This window comes from Zootermopsis nevadensis, unplaced genomic scaffold, assembly GCF_977971745.1.
Source record: "Zootermopsis nevadensis isolate Lab colony 2312 unplaced genomic scaffold, Znev_1.0 Znev_ptg000024l, whole genome shotgun sequence".
Taxonomy (NCBI): domain Eukaryota; kingdom Metazoa; phylum Arthropoda; class Insecta; order Blattodea; family Termopsidae; genus Zootermopsis; species Zootermopsis nevadensis.
Window position 1 is genome coordinate 8,111,396 of NW_028259156.1, and position 20,627 is coordinate 8,132,022.

General features: G+C 38.1%; 1 protein-coding gene across 2 annotated transcripts in view; it reads left to right on the plus strand.

The window, feature by feature from the left end:
* LOC147872800 (autophagy-related protein 16-1-like) overlaps positions 1-19,880 on the plus strand; it is a 308,552-nt gene extending 288,672 nt beyond the window's left edge. For both annotated transcript variants that reach the window (XM_087355475.1, XM_087355476.1), the window contains exons 3-6: positions 4,281-4,460; positions 5,106-5,190; positions 5,702-5,848; positions 9,318-19,880. In XM_087355475.1, coding sequence (XP_087211601.1) covers positions 4,281-4,460; positions 5,106-5,190; positions 5,702-5,848; positions 9,318-9,411 — 506 coding nt within the window. In that variant the 3' untranslated portion in view covers positions 9,412-19,880. The remainder of the gene's footprint in view (positions 1-4,280; positions 4,461-5,105; positions 5,191-5,701; positions 5,849-9,317) is intronic.
* The last annotated feature ends 747 nt before the right edge of the window (positions 19,881-20,627 follow it).

Genomic DNA, 20,627 nt, shown 5'->3' on the forward strand with positions numbered 1-20,627 from the left:
GAGTCAAAGTAAAACGTTTTTGTGGTACAAACGCTTTAAGGATGGACGAACGTCTGTCGACGACGATGAGCGTTCAGGACGACCATCGATATGCACAACACCGGAAAACATCGCGAAAGTGCGAGAGGCTATGGTTGCAGATCGTAGACGAACAATCCATCCAAGATCCAAGTTTTGAAGCGGCTACGGGAGAGCATTAGGAGCAAACGTCCGGAAAAGTGGGAGAACAACAGCTGGGTTCTCCACCACGATAACGCGCCCGCCCACACAGTTTTTGGCTTCCAAAAACACGACAGTGATTCCCCACCCACCCTGTTCGCCTGACCTCGCCCCCCGCGACTTTTTCCTGTTCCCCAAAATGAAATTTCGTTTGACACAATGGAGGAGGTCCAGGCAGAATCGCAGGAGGTGCTTAAAACACTCACAATTAAAGACTTCCAGGGATGCATGGAATCATGGGAAAACGCTGGAATCGCTGTATCCATGCCCAAGGGGAATACTTCGAAGGAGACGGTGGAAACTAGGAGTTATGATAAGCACTTTTTTATGGGCAAATTCCCTGAACTTTTGGGTAGCACCTCGTATATCATTCTTGATAGACCTACGTGTTTTAAATCATATTAGCATTCTTTAACTATATTTTGAAGAGAACCTACTAAATTATTAAAATACAGTACAACTTCAACTTATGTATGTAATTCGTTGAGAAACATAAAGTTGATTTTCTTAACGGAAGTGACAGTTTCTGGTATGTTGCAGATACGATTATTGGCTTATTCTTTTCGAGTTCACAACTCCAGAGTCGACAATTATTTGTACTCTGTGTCTTTAGATATTTATAATATCGAGAAATTTTCAAATCGAATTTACCTATAGATCTAAACGATATCTGTAAATTATTTTATTTTGTTTACAATTATTTGTACGCTTAGCTGTTTTTCGAAAAATTTATTTAAATTTTAAGATACGTAAAATTTATATTTAACCAACACGAACGGAAATAAATTCCGCTCAACAAGTTTTAGTGTGCGTCACAAATACTAAATTTCATCTGTCAATTTAGTACTTTCGGCGATGAAACTTTGGGGGAACACAACCTTTGTGGTATAGGTCAATTTTTTATACGTTCTGCAGAGAACGATGAAAAAATATGGTTCTTTGACGTAACAGCTGTGTTGCTCCTATATCCTTAGATATAAACTGATGCTTAATATAACATAGATGCATTGCTTTACGTATGAAATAACTGTTATATTCTATTTTCGAGTTATGAAAATATATGAACCTGTAAGTCTCTAGGTCGTGGATTGTAGTCCGTGTACAGCAATGTATGCTTGTTTTAAAGAAACATCGAGTAGAAATCGTCGGTCTGAATACTAGATGATGGAAGGCAGGCAGAAAAGACGGTCTCTGATGCCAGAAGGCAAGAACAAGCTGTTTTCGAATGACCACAGCACGATTATTTTTTCGATACGGTTTTGATACTTCAGAATGCATGTAGGATACTTGTACTGCTAGGTCGTACAAATTACTTCACTGTACAGAAGTAACATTTACAAAAATATGCCCCCAAAATTTTTGAGGAGTGATTGTCAACGTTGGTTTTCCGATAACTACGCCCATTGGAAAAACACTTACACTTGAAAAAGTTGCACAAATGCAGTAACGTGTTCGAATCTCTTGGGAGCCGTATATATTATTTTTGCATCTTTCCTCAGACCTGTCAAATGAATAATAGGATGTTACTGGGATACTGGGAACGACCCGTTCTTCAAGTGCCTGAGCACTGCGGGTCCCAACTTTTCGTTGGCTTTGATCTATAGACATTCGGTAGGACTCCTTGGACGAGGGATCGGCCCGTCGTAAGGCTTCTACCTGTACATAGGACAGCACAACACAGAAAAACGCGGACAAACATCCATGGCTTGAGTGGGATTCGAACCCACATTCCCAGCGACCAAGCGGCACAAGGCCCACGCCTCAGACCGCGCGGCCACTGCGGACCCCTAATAGGATATTACCTTCACTTATTCTGGACTTCAGAAGTTAATAGCTTCGAATGTAATGGGAATATAACAACAAATGGTTAGTTAAGGATATAGAAGGAGGCGGTCATAGTCTGTTTATATGCATCATCCAAGTATTTCTTTTGGGGGACTGGAGAAACTGCAAAGATCCCGAGTTAATGTAACCGGCCACTCCCTAGAATACCAATATAGGATGCTAATAGTACACTGACATACTCAGGCTACACTGCTTTGAAGCAGGTCACTACGTCTTTCCCGTCAATTCAAGATTAATTTACATATTCTTATGATCCATTCAACGCTAAATAACGGCTGAAGATCTTATAGCGTTGATCAACTACGAACGATAGATATTTATAAAGGAACCGATGCATGAAAAATTATCTGAAGTTTTATTCCGTGAGATCATGCCGAGAAATCAGCTCTTGCCCTGTATCTCGAGGAATGATTATTAAAATGAACCGCGTGTGACGTAGGTAACGTTTAAAATGAACACCTTGTAGTCCCATTAAATGGAATGTTATCAAACACATCAGATAAAGAGGTAGTTAGTCATCTGGATTTAAGTACTTGTTTGTTGGGTCTGTGTGATCGAATCCCGTTAAGTAATCTGGCTCCAAGATGTATATAGCGCTTTGAAGTGTCAGTCTGAGTTTGTGGCCAACAACAGTGTGATGTACGATGTCGTATAATAACGACCCTCTAGAGAGTTGCCTTTGTTCCGCAATGCTCGTACCGGGAGATTCGTAAGTCGCTTCTGCTCTCCGTAAGATGTGTTCGTAATTTCTTTCTCAGTTCATGTGTCTGATCTTTCCGGTCTGCGTTGTTTGTATAAGGTCTACCAAGTAACTAACTAGGTAGTTTAAACTCCATGGAACAGGGCCTTTCTTGAAACGTTTGTAAGAAATTCATCTGTTTGCATGGAACATGGCTCTTACTGTTTCATAAAAGCGAGCAATTGGCCAGGATTTGGCAGGGTTCAGTCCACATCATGTTTTTTCTAAGTTGTGTGTGAATATATTTCCTCTATTTTCTAAGCAATTCCTTCTTGTGAAGATTTCCGACCATAAGTTTATATTTATTTTTCATCTCCCGAATTCGTGTTACATGTCCCGCCTACCTCATTTTTCCTGAGTTGCCCTAATATTATTATTTGAGAAATACAAATAAGTTTGTTCAGAATTTGTAAATCTCCATCTTCCTTTTATTTTCTCTTTTTTAAGTCCAAATATTCTCCTTAGCATTTTGTCCTCAAACCCTGTCACTGAATTTAAACGTTTGTGACATTGCACCACACATTGTGCTTGACTGTCTTTTATTTGGCTATTATCCATCGTATTCTAGGTTTTAAAACCACACCTCTTCTGAAAGAAGAAATCCTGTCCTACTGGGCCCCTCGGTAGAGCTAGTCTGAACCCTGGAAAATAGGCATAGTCAAAATATTTGGGAAGGATATTAACAAATTAACATTAAATTGAAGAACGAATTTGGAATAAATTAAATTTGAATAATGCCAGCTACCATATGCAGGGGTCACAAAAAGATATCTTCTCCCATGCAGTGAATAAAATAAAGACATGTACATCTTTTTGGGACATCTGTAGTTAAGAATCTTTTGTCGTGTTGCTTCGTGTTGGTGTTAATCTTGGTGTGTTCACACTAAGAGAAGAATGAAGATTGTGCTTGAGTGTAGGGTACTCGGCAGAATATTTGGAGCCAGGAGAGAAGAACTAACAGGAAGTTAGAGAAACATGCATACTAAGGAGCTTCATAATTTTTTACTCTTAACCAGACACTAATACGATGATTAAATAGATGTTTCATGTAGAACGTTTACGAGAGATGGGTACCACACACTGCATTTTGGTCGAAAGTTGTGATTGGTAGAAACCAGTTAGGAGACCTAGGCATACATGGGATGATAGTATTAAAGTGAATAGTGAAGAAATAGGTTATGAGAGTGTGAATTGGATTCATCTTCCTCAAGCATTGTCTTCGTTAATACGGTGGCGATGTTATGGGTTCTGTAAAGTCGGGAAATTTCTTTACTATCTGAGCGAGTTTCAGATTCTCAAGAGGGATTTTTCCGCATGAATCTAGACGGTTACTTTCATTGCATTTTAAATTACACATGTACATGACATATCTTTACACAACTTCAGTATTTGTAAAGTAGACCACAGAAATTACTGCAAAGTTATGTTACTCTATACACAGATAATAGTCAATATCGATTGTTCTGTCTATTTCCAGGTATCGAGACAAAGTTTGCTGGATCTAGTTGCAACGATCTGGTTACAACTGACAGCGCTGGGACGACCATCATTAGCGGTCACTTCGACAAGAGGATTCGCTTTTGGGACACCCGGTCAGACACTACCTCCCGTGACATCCTGCTTCAGGGGAAGGTCACGTCGCTTGACCTCTCGCGGGGTGAGTCGCCGCATCACTGGACTGTCGATATCCGGCCCCTCAAGCCGTCGATATGGTCTCTCCCTCATTAGCCTTCTCGTAAATTGGATGCTCCATATTGCTCGGTTGTCAGAGGATGTCGTTATGCACAGGCTTTGTAGAGTTCCATTCCAAGATGGCTGATATCCGCTTTACGTGTGTGATGCCTTTGTGGTTCTTTCAGATGGAATTGTGAGGATTTTGACTGGTTTTAGTTTCCCATGACGTCAGTATGTGAATCTGTGTGCTGTGTCGTGGATGCTGTTGGAGAGTAACGAATTTAAGCGTTTTGATATGGAAGGATAACGTAAAGATACGCAAATACTGTGAGAATTCTAAACTGCGTAATTATATTTATCAGGAGGAAGGCTCGAAACATTTCTTGAAAATCTGATAGCCAGACGTATTTTGATCTCTCCCGAACCCCAAATAAAATTTATACGAGATTAGGGGCATTCATAAAGTTTAGTCGCCACTGCCGACCTGGCGACCGTAATTTTTAATCCTATTTATAATTAGTGATGGTGGTGGTGATATGGTAAAGTTGCATCTAATCAAACGCGATATCCGTGTTGTTTGTGGCAGTATCAAGAACCACTAACACCAAACTTGTTGCATTGTTCGCAGATGCCATCTTCCTGCTAGGCTGTGTTAGAGACGACACCATTAAGGTCCTTGACCTTCGGATGAACCAAATCATCTGCTCCTTTAGGTAAGTTCACGATAGACATGCGTGTTGGACCGCATACTGTATTCACATCGTCACTATGGTTTAACTTGTCACCGTGGTATGGCGACTTCAGACGTGGGAGGTAACTGCCCGTTGGCTGTCAGAGGCACCCGACAATAATTGGCCCTCCAGCTTGGGGCTCTGTCACGAGGCTAAAAATCGACACTGCGTAAGATTTCAGGTGACGTGTATGAAGATAACTGTATCTAGTATGTTGCGTCGCGTAGTCTGGTATTATTTGATCGACGTTTCGTTTGTGCTTAATGCCTCCCTTACTGGAGCGACATGTTTCGGTTTTAGGAGCCCATTTTCAGGTCTTCAATCACCTTTGCATACCACTACCGTACCCTGATGATGGTGGCAGTAAGAGCATCTACCAAACTACACTCGTACTACATCCCACAGTGTTTGTTTTTTTTAAAATGGACATTGTTTCAATAAATAGGCGTGTAAATAATGTCAGATTAACGTCTTGTGTGGCTTTTTGTTGAAGCGCGGAAGGATTCAAAGTAGGCTGTGACTGGTCCCGAGCTGCCTTCAGCCCCGACGGCCAGTATATCGCTGTAGGCTCAGCGGATGGCTCGGTGTTCATCTGGAATGTGAGCGCAAACAAATTGGAGTCTGTGCTAAAGGAACACTTGTAAGTACCCATGTGATGCTGATATTCCTGTTGGCTTTTCGTATTTGCGTAACAAATGCTATTTAATTATCCTCCACTGAGAACGTTGTATTGTGACGAGTAAAATGTGTGTCTTTGCTAATGGGATCGATTGTTACGTGATGTTAGAGTACCCGAATTATACTGTTTACTTCTGAATAGCACACTTTCATTGAATACAGTTGAAAATTTAAGTGCCAAAAATAGGTCTGTAAGTCGTTATCTTTCTAGTAAATAATTTGTTACGTATTTTGGAAATTTTCGCAGTTTGATTTATTATGAAAAATTGTAATCTTACATGAGTACATGTATTTTAAAAGATATTTTTTATATACTTGGAGCTTTTACGTTGGGTAAAAGTGGGCGAATTCTGTGGCTGTCAGCCAAGTACGTAAATTCAGGGAACATTATAAAAATATTAGTGATAATTTCTGGCTCCGAAACGTTGTTGGAATTTTTACCTCGGAATTGATGCAGCTGATCGTCATCCTAAAATCACTTTATGAACCTCTGCGTAAGGAAAAAATAGTACTTGTATCGTTTTGCATTTACAATCGACTTGATTGCGAAAGTTACTTACGATTCTGTCACAGATGGAACAATTAGACGCAAACGTACAGTGGTTAGCGCACTGGATGTTACGGGTTCAAATCTCGAACCACAGATCTACTATTTTGACCGAAGATTTTCGTGATTTTCTCAGATCCCTGCTAGTAAATGCCAGGATAGTACCAAATTAAATTTGGCAAATATTTTAAAACCCTTGTAATTGTTTCCCGTTACTACAGTGCGAGAATTTCTAATAGGGAGTGAACGCCATTTTGTTCGTTAATTTTCCTTCAGCTGACTCCATGGAGCAGAGCCTTTAGGGGCCAATATCAGGCCCTTGTGAATACGGTAATGAGCCTTTTGGTTTCGCGACAAGTTGCGCGACTGTTAGCTTCTTAAGAATGACTCCGTTCCGTGGAGTTTGTTATGGAGTTATTTCACAATATAAGACGTCAGGAAATGATCTACGTGCCATTCGAAAAGTAAGTTTCCTTGCTTGCGATGTGCCAGTGTTGCCAGGTCGTTCATTACATTATCGCAACTGCACAGTGACTTTTCGGACGTAATGTATTAAAGTTCATCTACCAAAGAAAACTAGATGTAATTACAAAGGTCTGTAAACTTACAACAAAAGTTTGTTTTGTGTGCTTGTAAAATGTGGCATTGCACAGTTCTGATGTTTTAGACTTTGACTTTTTTTTTAAAGTAACCACATTTTAATATAACAATTGTTTCCCAGCTGGAATCCCGCCAGATGTCAGCGCCTTCGCTGCAGTACTCACAGTAGAATGAATGGTGTTTACATTTTAAAACACGAGAGGCGCTGGATTTTGGTGGGAGGTTAGCAATCCGCCAGCGTAAAAGCTGGACGTTACTTTTATCACTGAAGGCCACGTTAGGGCCCAGTTGATGTGCTCGTATGAGTATGGCAATGAACCTTTGGGTTCCATAACATCGGGGACTTAATTACGAAGTTGAGCGCAAAGTTGAATGAAACAAAGTCCTTAACAAGTCAAATCCTCGCCTTTACTCTTGTTGTAATGGCCTGCAATTTTCACTGGAGCCCGCCACTTCTGACCCAGTTCAAACTCGTCCACATATCAATACGTTAGTTCTTTAACTTCACTTTTAATATTATCCTTCTACCAGTGCCTCTCTTCCCTTCAGTTTTTTATCCGATTTCAGCACTGTCTTCCAGCCGTGCTGCTGATACATGATGTTCTGAACACCGTCTGTAGAGTTAACTTCTGCAGTTCTTGGTTCCACAGGTTTGTGACTCGAGCGTAGAATGACGTGTGTTGGAAGTCCACGCTCCCTGGCTTTTGTCCTTCATTCATTTTCCTTCACTTTGCTGGTTTTATTCCACGATTTAATTTCGTCTGTGCAAGCGGTCTGGGATCGCAAAACAAGAGCTCTTTTAGAGCTGCTCGTGACAGCTGACGTTGTTTTGGGAAATTGTATTATAATTGTAACATGACCACCACTGTTTCAGCGATCTTTCCTCCTGTGGCTTTTGTATCCATGACTTTCCTGTGAAGGACGTTTCTTGGAATCGCTTCATTGCGTTTCATTGTTTTCTGTAGCGGCGCAAAGAGTAAGCTTGTGGTAGTAGATTAACGTTGTATTTTTTTCGAACGTTGCCGTGTTCGATTCTGCGCCACTTTTAGGTCTGTCCTAATCGTTAGTACGTTAGATAAGACACACTCGTCTCGTTCAGACTCCTCGCCTAATCATCGTCATTGTATTTTATTACTAAATTAGTAAATTATTCGTGGTCGTGTGGTTAGACTCCTACTTCATAGACGGGAGGTTATCGATTCAAACGTCGGTCAGACAACCGCCTACCTTATTAATTTTTTGTGGTTTTCTTCAGTTCTTCCAGGTAAATGGCAGGTCGTTCCTTTGTTTGGGCCACGACCGCTTCCTTCCCTATACCTTCCATTAACTGTCCTATAATCTGATACTTTATATTCTGAACTATTGGCATTGTCGTTAAGTAATCTGTAAATAAGTAAATAAATTTATTTAAAAATGTTAGATTGTCGTCTTCTTTGCTTTGACGCCATGTTCGCGTGTGGGTGTTTACAGACGTTTCTTATGAACTTATCGCTTTCGTCTTCAGGGTAGAAGGGGTAACGTCCTGGGAAATAGTGTTACAATATAGAAGGCCACTCTCCAAATCTTCACCTCCGTTGAAACTTCGAATCTCACAACTAAGTTATGAAAATTTACACACCCGCGCATATTACGCGTTATCTCAATATGTTAATGCAATTAACTGCCTTTGGGGTATTAGGACGCAAAAGAACGAATCAGCCGACCATGGCACACGACCTTGAACCAGTTCGACCCATCATTCCTCCACTCAGCCTGTTCCTCGAAGATTTATCATGCTGTTGGTTACATGAACCGCCACGGTGGTCTAGATGTTAGAACGCTGGCCTTATAATCCTGGGGTCCCGGGTTCAATTCCCGGTGGTGCTCAAATTTATAACTTGTGTTGGGCAAGGCCGTGGTATAGGCATCACGGAGTTTTCCTCCGGGGGCTTCCCCGGTTTCTCCGTGGCATCCCAACAATTACTCCATTCACACACAGAAGAAGGCAATGGCAAACCACTTCTGGATCATCTGCCAAGAACGTATATGAACAGGTCCCAGTCCGAGAAAAGGATGGAAGAATCCTGTTCATAATATGTCGCCAACCTCCTGTAGAGGAGACGGCGTAATAAAGAAGAACCTCTAGAATTATAATTAAAGAATGAGAATTAGCTACACAAACTAAAGTTTAGTGTCCTCTGTGTATTCCACCTGGAAGTCATAGTTCGTTCTTCCAGTAACATTTTGTTTTCGTGAGTGGAAAGTGACGCTGTGCATTTCGTGTGGTTTTGTTCTTACCCTGTAGATCTCCAGTGACGGCCGTAGCATGGGATCCCTACAACTCCTTTCTGGCCAGCGTGGACAAGAGCAAGAAGACCATCGTCTGGGGGGAAGGCTGACCTGCGCAGTAGCGGCTTCACTCGCTCCCAGGAGCGGCAGTCCTCAACATTTCGTGAGGCATTCTGTGATCTGATTGTTCAGGGTTATGCGAATGCAAAAATCTGTGCTTTGCTCGTTGTGGTCGCTGAACTACTTAAACCTTTGCATACTACGGGCCTAAGGTTCTATCTTTCTTCAATGTTTCCCACGCCCTTCATGCAACACGTCGTCTACCCCAGTTCAAGTATGTTTCTTGTAATTTACGTCTGTTAAGGTCTCACAATGTTGGGTTTTAATGATATAGATAACATTTTTCTTGTACCTTAGAGTTCAATTTTCTCGTATATAATTTAGTTTCGTTATAACCACAGGCAAACTGTTTGGTGAGCGAACGTTACGAGCGGCTCGTGCGTGTCTCGGCCACTCCATTTATCTCAGGTTTTAGTTTTGGACAGCAAGTCATGTAGTTCAGTCCATAGTCAAATGCGTTTTAGTTACTAGTATAATCGCTGTCATTTTCCTGGAATTGTGACGTCAGCTACACGTTTAGTCGTCAGCCGATCACAATCCATTTCTCAACATAAATTTCATCTGTGTGCTTCAAAATATTCCAGCTCAGAAATTCACATGCAATACAGCAGCTGATATTGTGTTTACTGAATTTCTTATGCATAGAATTATTCCGATTTGCATCAACTAAGATAAGACTGACATGCAAGGTGGATGTTCAATGCCTGTGAATTATTTATGTTACGTAGTCCAGCACAACAACCGTTGTATACTTTCATTTAAAAATATCTCTTCATTTCGTATTGTATTTGGCTTGAATCTGTGCGTTTTGCCTACGCTTCTAGCTTGCGTGTACGAGGAAATCAAGCGCATATACTATACAAACCAAAAACATTACAGACGTAGGAAATAAGACAGCGAGTTACAAAGTACTGTCGGTGGGAAATAATGTATTTTGTTTGGACTTTATATTATTCCTTGTATGGTACCCTCCCGCGCCTCTGATCGCCATGCCTTTTACTTCTAACGGACATGGAACGCACAGATCCGGCCCGACTACAGAACTACAGCAGTTGTTCTAACTGATGGCGTTGTTGGTTTGTGCATGTCATCTTTACTCTTTATTTACCCTGTTCCTTGTTCAATACCTTCATTTCTGAACGTGTCTGTATTCCACTAAATTGTTTTTCTTTTTACGAAAGCTGTATAACCTTGAACCAACACCTGGCTCTTGGTCGGTTGATGCACAACAGACGATGTATTTCTATACGAAGCGCTTAAACGACGATCAGCAGAAAAGGGCGTACGGAACAAGAAAAATATTCGAAAGCATTGAGCGTTTACTTTCTATGTTCCGTTCAGAAAATTGACGTCTCTTGACAGATAAAGAATGTGCGTGTTTTATCGCGAAATCATGTTCGTTTGTTTTTAAAGAATTCAGATAACCTCAACATGCCGGCCGCAGTGGCCACGCGGTCTGAGGCGTGGGCCTTGTGCCGCTTGGTCGCTGCGACCGTGGGTTCGAGTCCCACTCAAGGCATGGATGTTTGTCCGCGTCTTTCTGTGTTTGTATAGGTAGAGGCCTTGCGTCAGGCTGATCACCCATCCAAGGAGTCCTACCATTGTCCAAACAGATGAATTAAATAATAAATAAACCTCGACACCTACGGGTAAAAGAGGATATAGAAAAAGAAAGAATGAAAGAAATAAAGAAAGAATAACTTCAACATATATTTTTAAGGGTACTAGAGAAATATCGTTTATGCCTGTTATTCATATTACAGTTTAATAGGATTTAATACCATTTATCGGACAACTCGTTTTGTTGAATTACTAGTTTCATTTCTCGCTACATAAACTTTTGCCTTGGTTGTTTTTCATTACTGTCGCGACTTACGATGTGCGAGGAGACAGTGTTTGATAATTTATGCACATTAAAAATTGATTTTTTTTTAAGTTTAATGAAATGTAATTAGTTCACAGGATTCTCATATAAAAGCATCTACTTACAATCGTGTGATAAAATTTATGAAACTAATATGGGTTTGGTTATTTAAATCGGTGAATATACCTTTACTTACGTAAGGTCTACAAGAATATAATGGTAACTTTAAAAGGCATTGGAAACATATATTTAAACCTTCGAATTTACGTTGTGAACTCCGAAATGGATTCGCCAGACTTTGACGTCTATGTACTCCTGTTATAATTTTTTAATACGCACATTAGAATCTCATAATAACTAGTAAATTACCTATCAAAAATTCCTGGAGGTTCTGAAGTAATAAACAGACATAGTTATAAATATTATCCCATAAAGATCTAAATCCCTTAACAGCAAATGTTTCACTGATTAAAATACTCGTAAATATAAAAGACGTAAGATATATAATCGCTGAACAGCATTGTCATGGCAACAGTTATAACAAATTATTTATAAATATCATTCGATAAAGCTCAAAATCTCTTAACAGCAAATAATCAACCAACTATGATACCAATACTTGCTTATTATAAAAAAAATATTTTGCACTTTTGTTAATAAATTGCCAATGTAAGCGAGATGTAGCTACAGCTGTCTGCCACTAGATAATTTTTATTTAAATTAAAAGAAACACCGCTCCCTTAAATATATCCAAACAGCCTCAAACGTATTATTCAGAAATTTTGCAGTTAACTTTCGATACATTTAGAAACAAATACACACTTGCAAATGTTTTCAAACGGTAAACAAGGAACAGCGAATATTTGTTTGCGGAATGTTTGCAGATAACGGACGACATTTGTTTGTAAACTGTTTGCCAACACTGCCGACAATGTTTTAGGCGTGTTCTAGCTTTACGAGAGTTTTCTTGTGGACTTTGTTCCAGGACGCAGTCGTTAATTTAAATTATTATTCTAATTACATTCCGAAGATTTACTTAGTGATGTCTTAATAGGTTATTAAATCGCATGGTTTCTGTTCACTTTACTATCTATAGGGTCTATGGACTTGTCCATTGCCTACAAGATAATTCATAGGAGACTCAAATTTTGATGAAACGTATTAGGGGCATCACCAGCTGTGTTTATACAGAACTGCTGATTTCATTGGCTCGTGAATCCTGGAGTGACGGTTTCGAGTTTCCTTGAGGATCCTATCACTGCACTAATCCCTTAAACTTAGGATTTTGCCCCGGGATATCACTTCCCACATAGAGATCAAACATCTGCGGAACGAAGGATTTTTGCGAAGTAATTTCCAAGATTTAGCGAACTCCGGAAATTGGTAAGAACGCTTTGATAGTACATAAAATGCGATGAAACATGTTAACCACGTAGATATACTTTCTTGTATCATAGACAGGATATCCAAAATATTTGAAAAATTTTGTACTCTACGTTAATTATATACGAAGGTAATCTTTAATTTAAAATGAATTTACTTCAAGGAGCTACGAGTCAGTGTATGTAACCCGCCATATTTTAAAAGGATCTTTTTTAAGATTTCTTTTATTAGTCTCTTTAGTTTTGGGTTGGCTGTGGCGTACAGTTCCAAGAATTTAAATCTCTGCATGTCCCTAATCAATTCCTTTCTGTTCAAATAGCTGAATGTGGATTTAGGTTTGCGGGTTCTAAGAAATCCAGAGTAACGTATGCGTGTCTCCTGAGACAATGTGAAGACACCAGATCATGACTGCGAGATTTTCGTGTCACGCGTGTGAGCTCTGCGTCTCAAGTGCGAGAGTTATATCCCTCCTGAACTGAAATGCTACGAACTGAGATTAGTAATGCGTTTTCCAGACGTGTCCTCTACCCCGTACCGTTAGTAATCGAATTCCCGTAAAGAGTAGTCTACTGATTTTCGAGAATACAGTTGAATTAAGCAAGAAATGTGGTTTACTCCGTCTCTTCCTTTGAATTTCGAAACATTCGCATCCTATTTTTTTAGACGCGTTCGTAATCTTGCAGAGCGTATTTTAAAATCGTTATGTTCGTATTTCCTTACGCCAGAACGGATAAGTCGATTCTGATTAAATCTGTCATATAAGAATTATACAACTTATGCAACATTTCATGTTTCATTTAAATGAGGTACATTTAATGACCACTATTCTCCACAATTTGGTATTTTACCTTTGCAAATGGCCACAGTGACGTCAGAGTTGTCTGGAGTTTGTGGTCAACGAATTAATAACGGCAAGAGAGTTTAGTAATATTTGCCATTATCATTAGGATGAAATGCGTCGTAAAATAGTGTCTGTGTATGAGGCAGTTTGGGATTTGTTTCGGTTCACTCTACTTCCATGCATTATTTTGTCATCATTTATTAATTTTCCTCCTCTAATGGACGTTATTCTCGGTCTCGATGACGGGGAATGAGTTGTTTAATCCTTGGACGTTATAAAAGTCCATCATCGTAATCCTGAGTGTTTAGTTACGGTGTCGTATAGTTCGTCGTTTGTCATTTCGAGGCTTGTAGATAAAATCTGCTTACTACGAGTGGTTTGACGGTATCCATTCTTTAGCATGAAATGTTCCTTGTGCGCCATTTTATTTAACAAATTAAATTTAAATTGTCGATTTTACTTTGAGTCTTCTGACGTGTTTCAAATTTCTAATTTCGCTGTCTTGTATGTATAGAGTAATATTTTTATAATATTTATAGACTTGAAATATGTTTATTCTTTTGACATTGCAATATTACTTTTCCCTTGAGAACGTTATTTATTCTTTCGGCGACCGTCAAAAGCAGTTGTGCATGTCGGAGATTGATAATCCATTCAGATTTCGTCTGTGTAATTGTGTTAGCACCACTCTTCCATTGAGATTGTATAAATGTTTTATTAAAGCTGGCCAGACCAATCGAAAACTGTAATTTCGATTAGAATTTAAATTCTTGAAATTACTCTCCCATTGCCGTGCCTAACGGCCGTAGTATATTAAGTTAACATTGATTATGTGTCGTAATTGCGAGTGAAGTTTCGTAGGTAAATTGGGGAATTACAGTCCATGTGCTCGGACGTAGTCTGATGGCGAAAGTCACTTTCTACGTCTTCCAGAATTCACCAGATGAAGATCCAACTAAATACTTAAAGTATCCTAAAAATAGACGTGGTGTAATCTCAGAAAAGATTTGTGGTAATTCTACAGCTTTCTAAACGCAATTTACTTTTATATATTCAAAATTAAGTAGTATTTCAATGGGTTAAAGCAGAGAGTAGTAACTCTACTTTCTCATTGTGTCTTAATTTTCACGTAATCTCTCCCATTTAAATCGTACGTTTTTTGAATAAACTTAGTCCGCCTACTACCGCAATATGCCACTAATTCTTTGGCACAGTTTTATCCATATATTTAACACATTTAATCATAAACAATAACATACTTATCTCTTCAGCTCTGATCAAATGCGTAAATAAAATGTATCGCGTTTACTAAGCTTCGTTACCGATGTATGTTCCTTGTTGGCAATTGACGTCACTGCCCTAAGGCATTTCTGGAATCGTTTGATTAAAATGTTGAAGCAAAGCAGAAATAAGTAGTATATCCTTGCGCACGTTAAACAGGACATCTCACCAATGTTCTTATTGTTGAAGAGTAGTATGCTACCACGTTGCAGTAACAAACGAAACAAATTTCAGAGATATTTCTCTAAACAAAATTAATTAGTTCATTCAAAATGAGGATTTGTAAGACTTGATCTCCGTTGTCGTGCAGTTGACACCACTCGTTACCTGGAAGCCAAAACCACAAATGTTTGAAAACGAATAAATTCAACCGACTTTTAAACAATACAATGTAACTGTGGAGCTTACATGTATTTCTCTCTGACACCGCTAGTATGTCATATTTGTATGTAAAGTTTTGTGTTTCCTTGGTTTGATTTCGTTATAAGAAATGAAAATTACTTCATGGCAGTCGTCAATCTTGCTAGTCGTGGGAAAGTTTAGGGTTGAATTAAACATTAGCTTTGTTGTGTCTTATATATGCATTTTATCTCCGATGAAAATGAACAAATGACAGACACTAACTCGCGTTGGGATGGTTTTCCGTCAGAGAAGGGTCATTCATTGCATTAATGACGCAAGGTAATGCCACCATTTAAGGGAAACTTATAAAATTACAGAATGGAATACGAAATGGTTTCAACATTTTAATTCATTTTTACTTACGGTATTTGACAGGTTCGTTAATAATAGGGCATTTTAATTATGTACTCTGTAAAAGGATAGAATCCCTTTGTTTTAGGAATAATTTGAGGAGTTTACATATGAGCTAGAAACCACTCGGGTGTAAATTCTCTTGTCATTACCGTCGACAACAAAGTTGTAAAACACTTTTATAGCAAAATAAACAAAACAATGGCTACTTAGGAGGATAAAACACATTTTTATGATACATTGGTTTATGAGATTTCATCGCGACGAAGTGAATTTAGGTATCTAGTATACGGACAAAATAATTTATCTGCCGTTCCGCTCCACAACACGGAATTTGCCTTGCTAATAATTTCTATTTAACATTCGTTATTGAAACTAAGTAGTCACTGAACAATTTCCCAGTGATCGAATGTTAGACCTTCTGGAAACAACGAAAACATTCAATTAACGTCGATGCACAAAGTATCTGACGTCACTGTCCAGTGAGTATCGATCCTGTTGTGTATTTGGCAGGTCCCGTATTTTTATGTCGGCCGAGAGGCGGATTCATCGTGGTTTCTTTCTTTTTCCGTCGTTGAAATTGAACGCAACTGTCAGTATCTGCTCCCGGCGGGAACTGCGTAGCTCACCACCAAGCGCTACAAGGTTTCCCCAATATCATTCACGTTTTGCTGTATGAAAACATTGAGATAAACTCACTGATTATAGCAGTCATTGCTCGGGCTATTGGCAGTATCGTGGAGTGAATCATCAGTGCATAAAAGGCAATTGTGTACAGTTAACACGCTGTGGTGACTGGATTTGATACGTCTGCGCTGTTAAGGTTTAAACACTAGGATAATTGTACCGGAAAGCATTTTGTTTATTATTGTGTAGTGGAATAGATTAAACTGGATTTCATGGACTGATAGGAGGTTCCTACAAATAATAAGACGTTGAAACAGAATTTAATAAGTCTGCATACTTCTGCTGAGGTTGTTACGAAGAAATAACAGACTTGCGTTTGTGTTCTTGTATGTGCACGTCTGTCCCAACCAAGGCACGTTGTTATGCGACGAGAAAGCTAAATAGTCATTCAGCATTGCTACATCTTTATTCTGTGCATTGACTAGATAATTCGCACCTTTCATTGGTTACGTAGTGACTAACATTTGTGGGGATATAACAATTTTGTTTGCGGCTGATGAACATGGTCTCTGCTGTCCTGTAAGAAAGACGTACTAAACATTGTGTGAGTTTTAGATCAGTGGTATTCAACCTTTTTTGTTCTCGTACCCCCAGATGTAAATTCTCTTCAACTTTGTACCCCCAAAGTTGTTGGTGTATAATTCAAGTTATACACAGTATATAATCTACATCTAAAATAAATTAAATAAATTACATTACTCATTATTCAGTGTTTATCATAAAATAATATATATTTTTTTAAATTTCACATACTCCCTAAGATGTCTTCGCGTACCCCCGGGGGTACGCGTACCCAAGGTTGAATACCACTGTTTTAGAATGGTCCTCAAGTACTTCATAGACCTGTGATATTATTTTGCAGGATTTTTGTTTTAGATTATATCTCATTGTGCCAAAGGGAAGTGTACGAAATTAATACAAATGTTCTGTTTGATCATATATGGAAATAGCATAAGAACAGACGTCATCAGTTATTTTCTCAGCTTTGTTTATGTTATATATACCGCGTAAATAAAATAAATGCTAATGGCGATTGGAATCCACGACATTTTATACATTTGTCTAAATGCCTAAATGGAGACCTTTTAAGACGTATTTGTGTTGTACCTTGTAAATATTCAAAAAAAAATCAGTATTATTACCACAGCTGTAATGCTACTGCTTCTTCCAGTTTTGTTTAGTTTGTGGTTCAGTTAGCTGTCGTTCGTTACAATGGAATTAAAATTACTTTTGTCTTATTTGGGGGTTTTTTAAGTGGTGTGACGATATTTTCGACAGGTTCATTTGTTTTGTGAATTCTGTTTAATTCGATAGCGGTCTTGATTCGAAAAATGCTCTCTGTTTGAAATGGTTTAGAATATTCGACTTAATCGGTCGATATTCTCTTGTAACGTTCTGCTGTACAGTAGGTATCTCTGCAGATTGCCTCAAGTTGTGTTCAAGAATCTCAATAAATATAGTTACAGTCCACGACTCTAATCTTGAGACATGCAAGGAATGCAGGAAGTCCGTAGCGTTAAAGGCAGACGCTATCTTTCCTCCTTCACCCCACGTCCTCACCCGCAAGTCTCAAGATTACAGTCGCGGACTGTAGTTATTTCCACCAGGAAATGGTGGAACATTGCAACATATTTATGCTGGACTTCATTTGTTAGCTGAAGGCAGTAACTCATGTATTGGCAATTAAAATAAAACCAAGATAGTGTGGCTATGTATGATAATAAAGAGTGAAGAATTCGCAACATTTATCATGTTATAATTAATAAAATGGATTTCTGGTGCTGGGTAATTTAAAAGCGACGCAATTATGACGCTAAAGAAGATTTAATAGAATATCTACTACGGGAAAATGTGTTTTAAAAAGATGAAGTATTATAAATGTTACTTCACAATTTTGTTATTAGATTTCTGGGTTCAAGGTCATGTTTACTGCTACGAACAAAAATATTATAATGACAATTTATGGAAGATTCAGTAATTTTAAATGCATCAGACAACCTAACTCACCACAGTGCAAGTGAACATAAGATAATTCAAATTTTTCAGTGTTTATGTTCGATTTACCTCCAAAACGGGCACAGTGTGTTCTTATGGTGCAGTTTATTCTAACTGCGTCACTCTCATGTGCCAGAACTAACTTCTTGTGAGTGTTGAACGTCATAGTGCTCTGAGAATAATTTGCAGCTGTGCCGCTACGACTAGGAACGTGGAAACTTGCACAGTGATCGCGAGCAATGTAAAGATCGCGTGTTACGTCAATGCAGCCGTTAGATGTTCTCACTGTATTTTAGGATTGCAGTTTGTATTTTTGTATATTTTGAATCCGTAACAGATGAAACTGTTACTTAATACTATTTTCTAAGTAAAGAAAGTGTCAGTGTATATATTGTATATTAAAATTATCGGTCTTTCTATGAAAGTACCATTTCCAAGTCAGTTTTATTTCGCACAATATTGCCTACTTACTGTGTATATATAGATGTTACATATTGTATTCAGTAAGACTTTGCTCTTTATGAACACACATGAATGCCTTGTTTTACGTAAATTTGTATGTTTATTTGTATCTGATCCTTCGTGGATGAGACATGTGGCAGATAACTCTTTTCTCTGGTTGAGTTTAGTGCTGTTATGCTTTAAAGTTAATATCATCAGGGTCACAACTATACGCAAGTTATCGTTAACAGTAGAAAGGTTTCAGTATATGCGACAGCTCCGAAGCCTTGTTGCAAGAGGGAAGGAATGTAATTGTTTTCGTGTTTTATAGTTGTAAACTATAGTAAACATTTTACATTATACAATTAAATCAAATTTTAAATCAAACTATATCTTTATGTGTCATAAAAAGACTTTTAAATATGTCAGTTTCATTATGCATTTTAAATATAAATAAAAATGTTTGTAATTAAGTTCATTATATTATAGTAAAGGTATTTGATAAGAATGCAATTGTTAACTGCGAACAAAATATCTTTAATAATTAATTATCATTTTCGAGAAATTTATGTGTAATCATTTACTGAAATTCATGGTGATGATTATTAATCTGAATAATTTTTCGCTGTCAGTTGTTTAATTTTGTTATTCTTTATAAGCGTGAATGACCACTACAGTTTTTTTTCATAGAGGGGCGTTTGGTTGATTTTATATAATAAAAGTGGTTTAATTTGAAACAAGGATGAATGATTATCTTTGTTTAGTGATTGAATTAAATAATTTACTTTGCTTTGTTGGTTTATATGAGTAATGCATGTATTAAATAATATTTTCGTGTGTATGATCTGAAGCTTGCACGACGACTAAGTACAATTAATTCTTCTCGGGTTACCATCCGTTGACGAAGATGGTTTTCGAAACGTAGGTATTTTCTCCGTTGTCGTCCGAAACGGCTGGTAGCCCGAGAAGAATTTATTATTTTCGTTTGTGTTTGTTAATTTTCGAGAATAAAAATTGAGAATGTGAGACTGTAAAAAGTGAAATATAAGATACCAACACATTGTATTCAGAATTTCTGTTAAAATTGTTTCAGTTATTTCGCCGTGGATTCAGTACTCCATACGAAGGCACATTTAAACATGTTTTCTTGTACTCGTGAGTTTGTCACGAAGTTTATAATAATATTGGATAAGAAATAAAAAGGTGCTTATTTATGTTTTGTTTCTAATTAATATTTAGACTTTCCACAGGAACCCTGACAGTCTCAGCAGATCAAATTAAGTGTAAAAACAAACCTTATTAATATTGAGTTAAATCATTGTAAATTAATTGAATTGAATTGAATTGTTTTTTTGAACGTGATATGTTTCTTTAATAATGAACTTTACTATATAAGTTTAAAAATGGTCATTTATAGATTTTAGTCAGGTAGTCAGTGGTGGTTTATGAATCTGTTGAAACAAAAGCCACCAAATAAAATAAAGCCAACCTTTGTTTCCTAAAAGCGTCGTGCTTCTCGACTTCTGTGTTTATATAACATTCAAATCGTGTAGGTGTGGGTTGTGTTGAGGTTCTGACGGCGTTGAAAATGTCGGTGTTGGTCTTCTGGGTTGTAACGCGGCCCTGAAGATAGAAGCTGTGTATTTCTTAGGAACGTTGGTTTCTACCTCCATGTCCACGCGCCGTTAAAACCCAGAAGACTATAAATGTTTCAAGGAAAGTTGTCTCAGGCCGCGGATAATGGTCAGCTTCTACACGTTGCCGATTTTATCCCGAGTATAGAACCCTGGTACCCATTAGACAGGATGCTGAATGAACGTGTTTAGTAAAACAGTGAACTAAGTCCAATGTACGATTTTCAGGCGACATAAGGAACTTTGAAGACTTACGTTTTTGTTTAAATGTTGTATTTTGCTTGTAGTGTGTCGGGCTTGTGATTTGCATAGCCTACTTAATGTTTT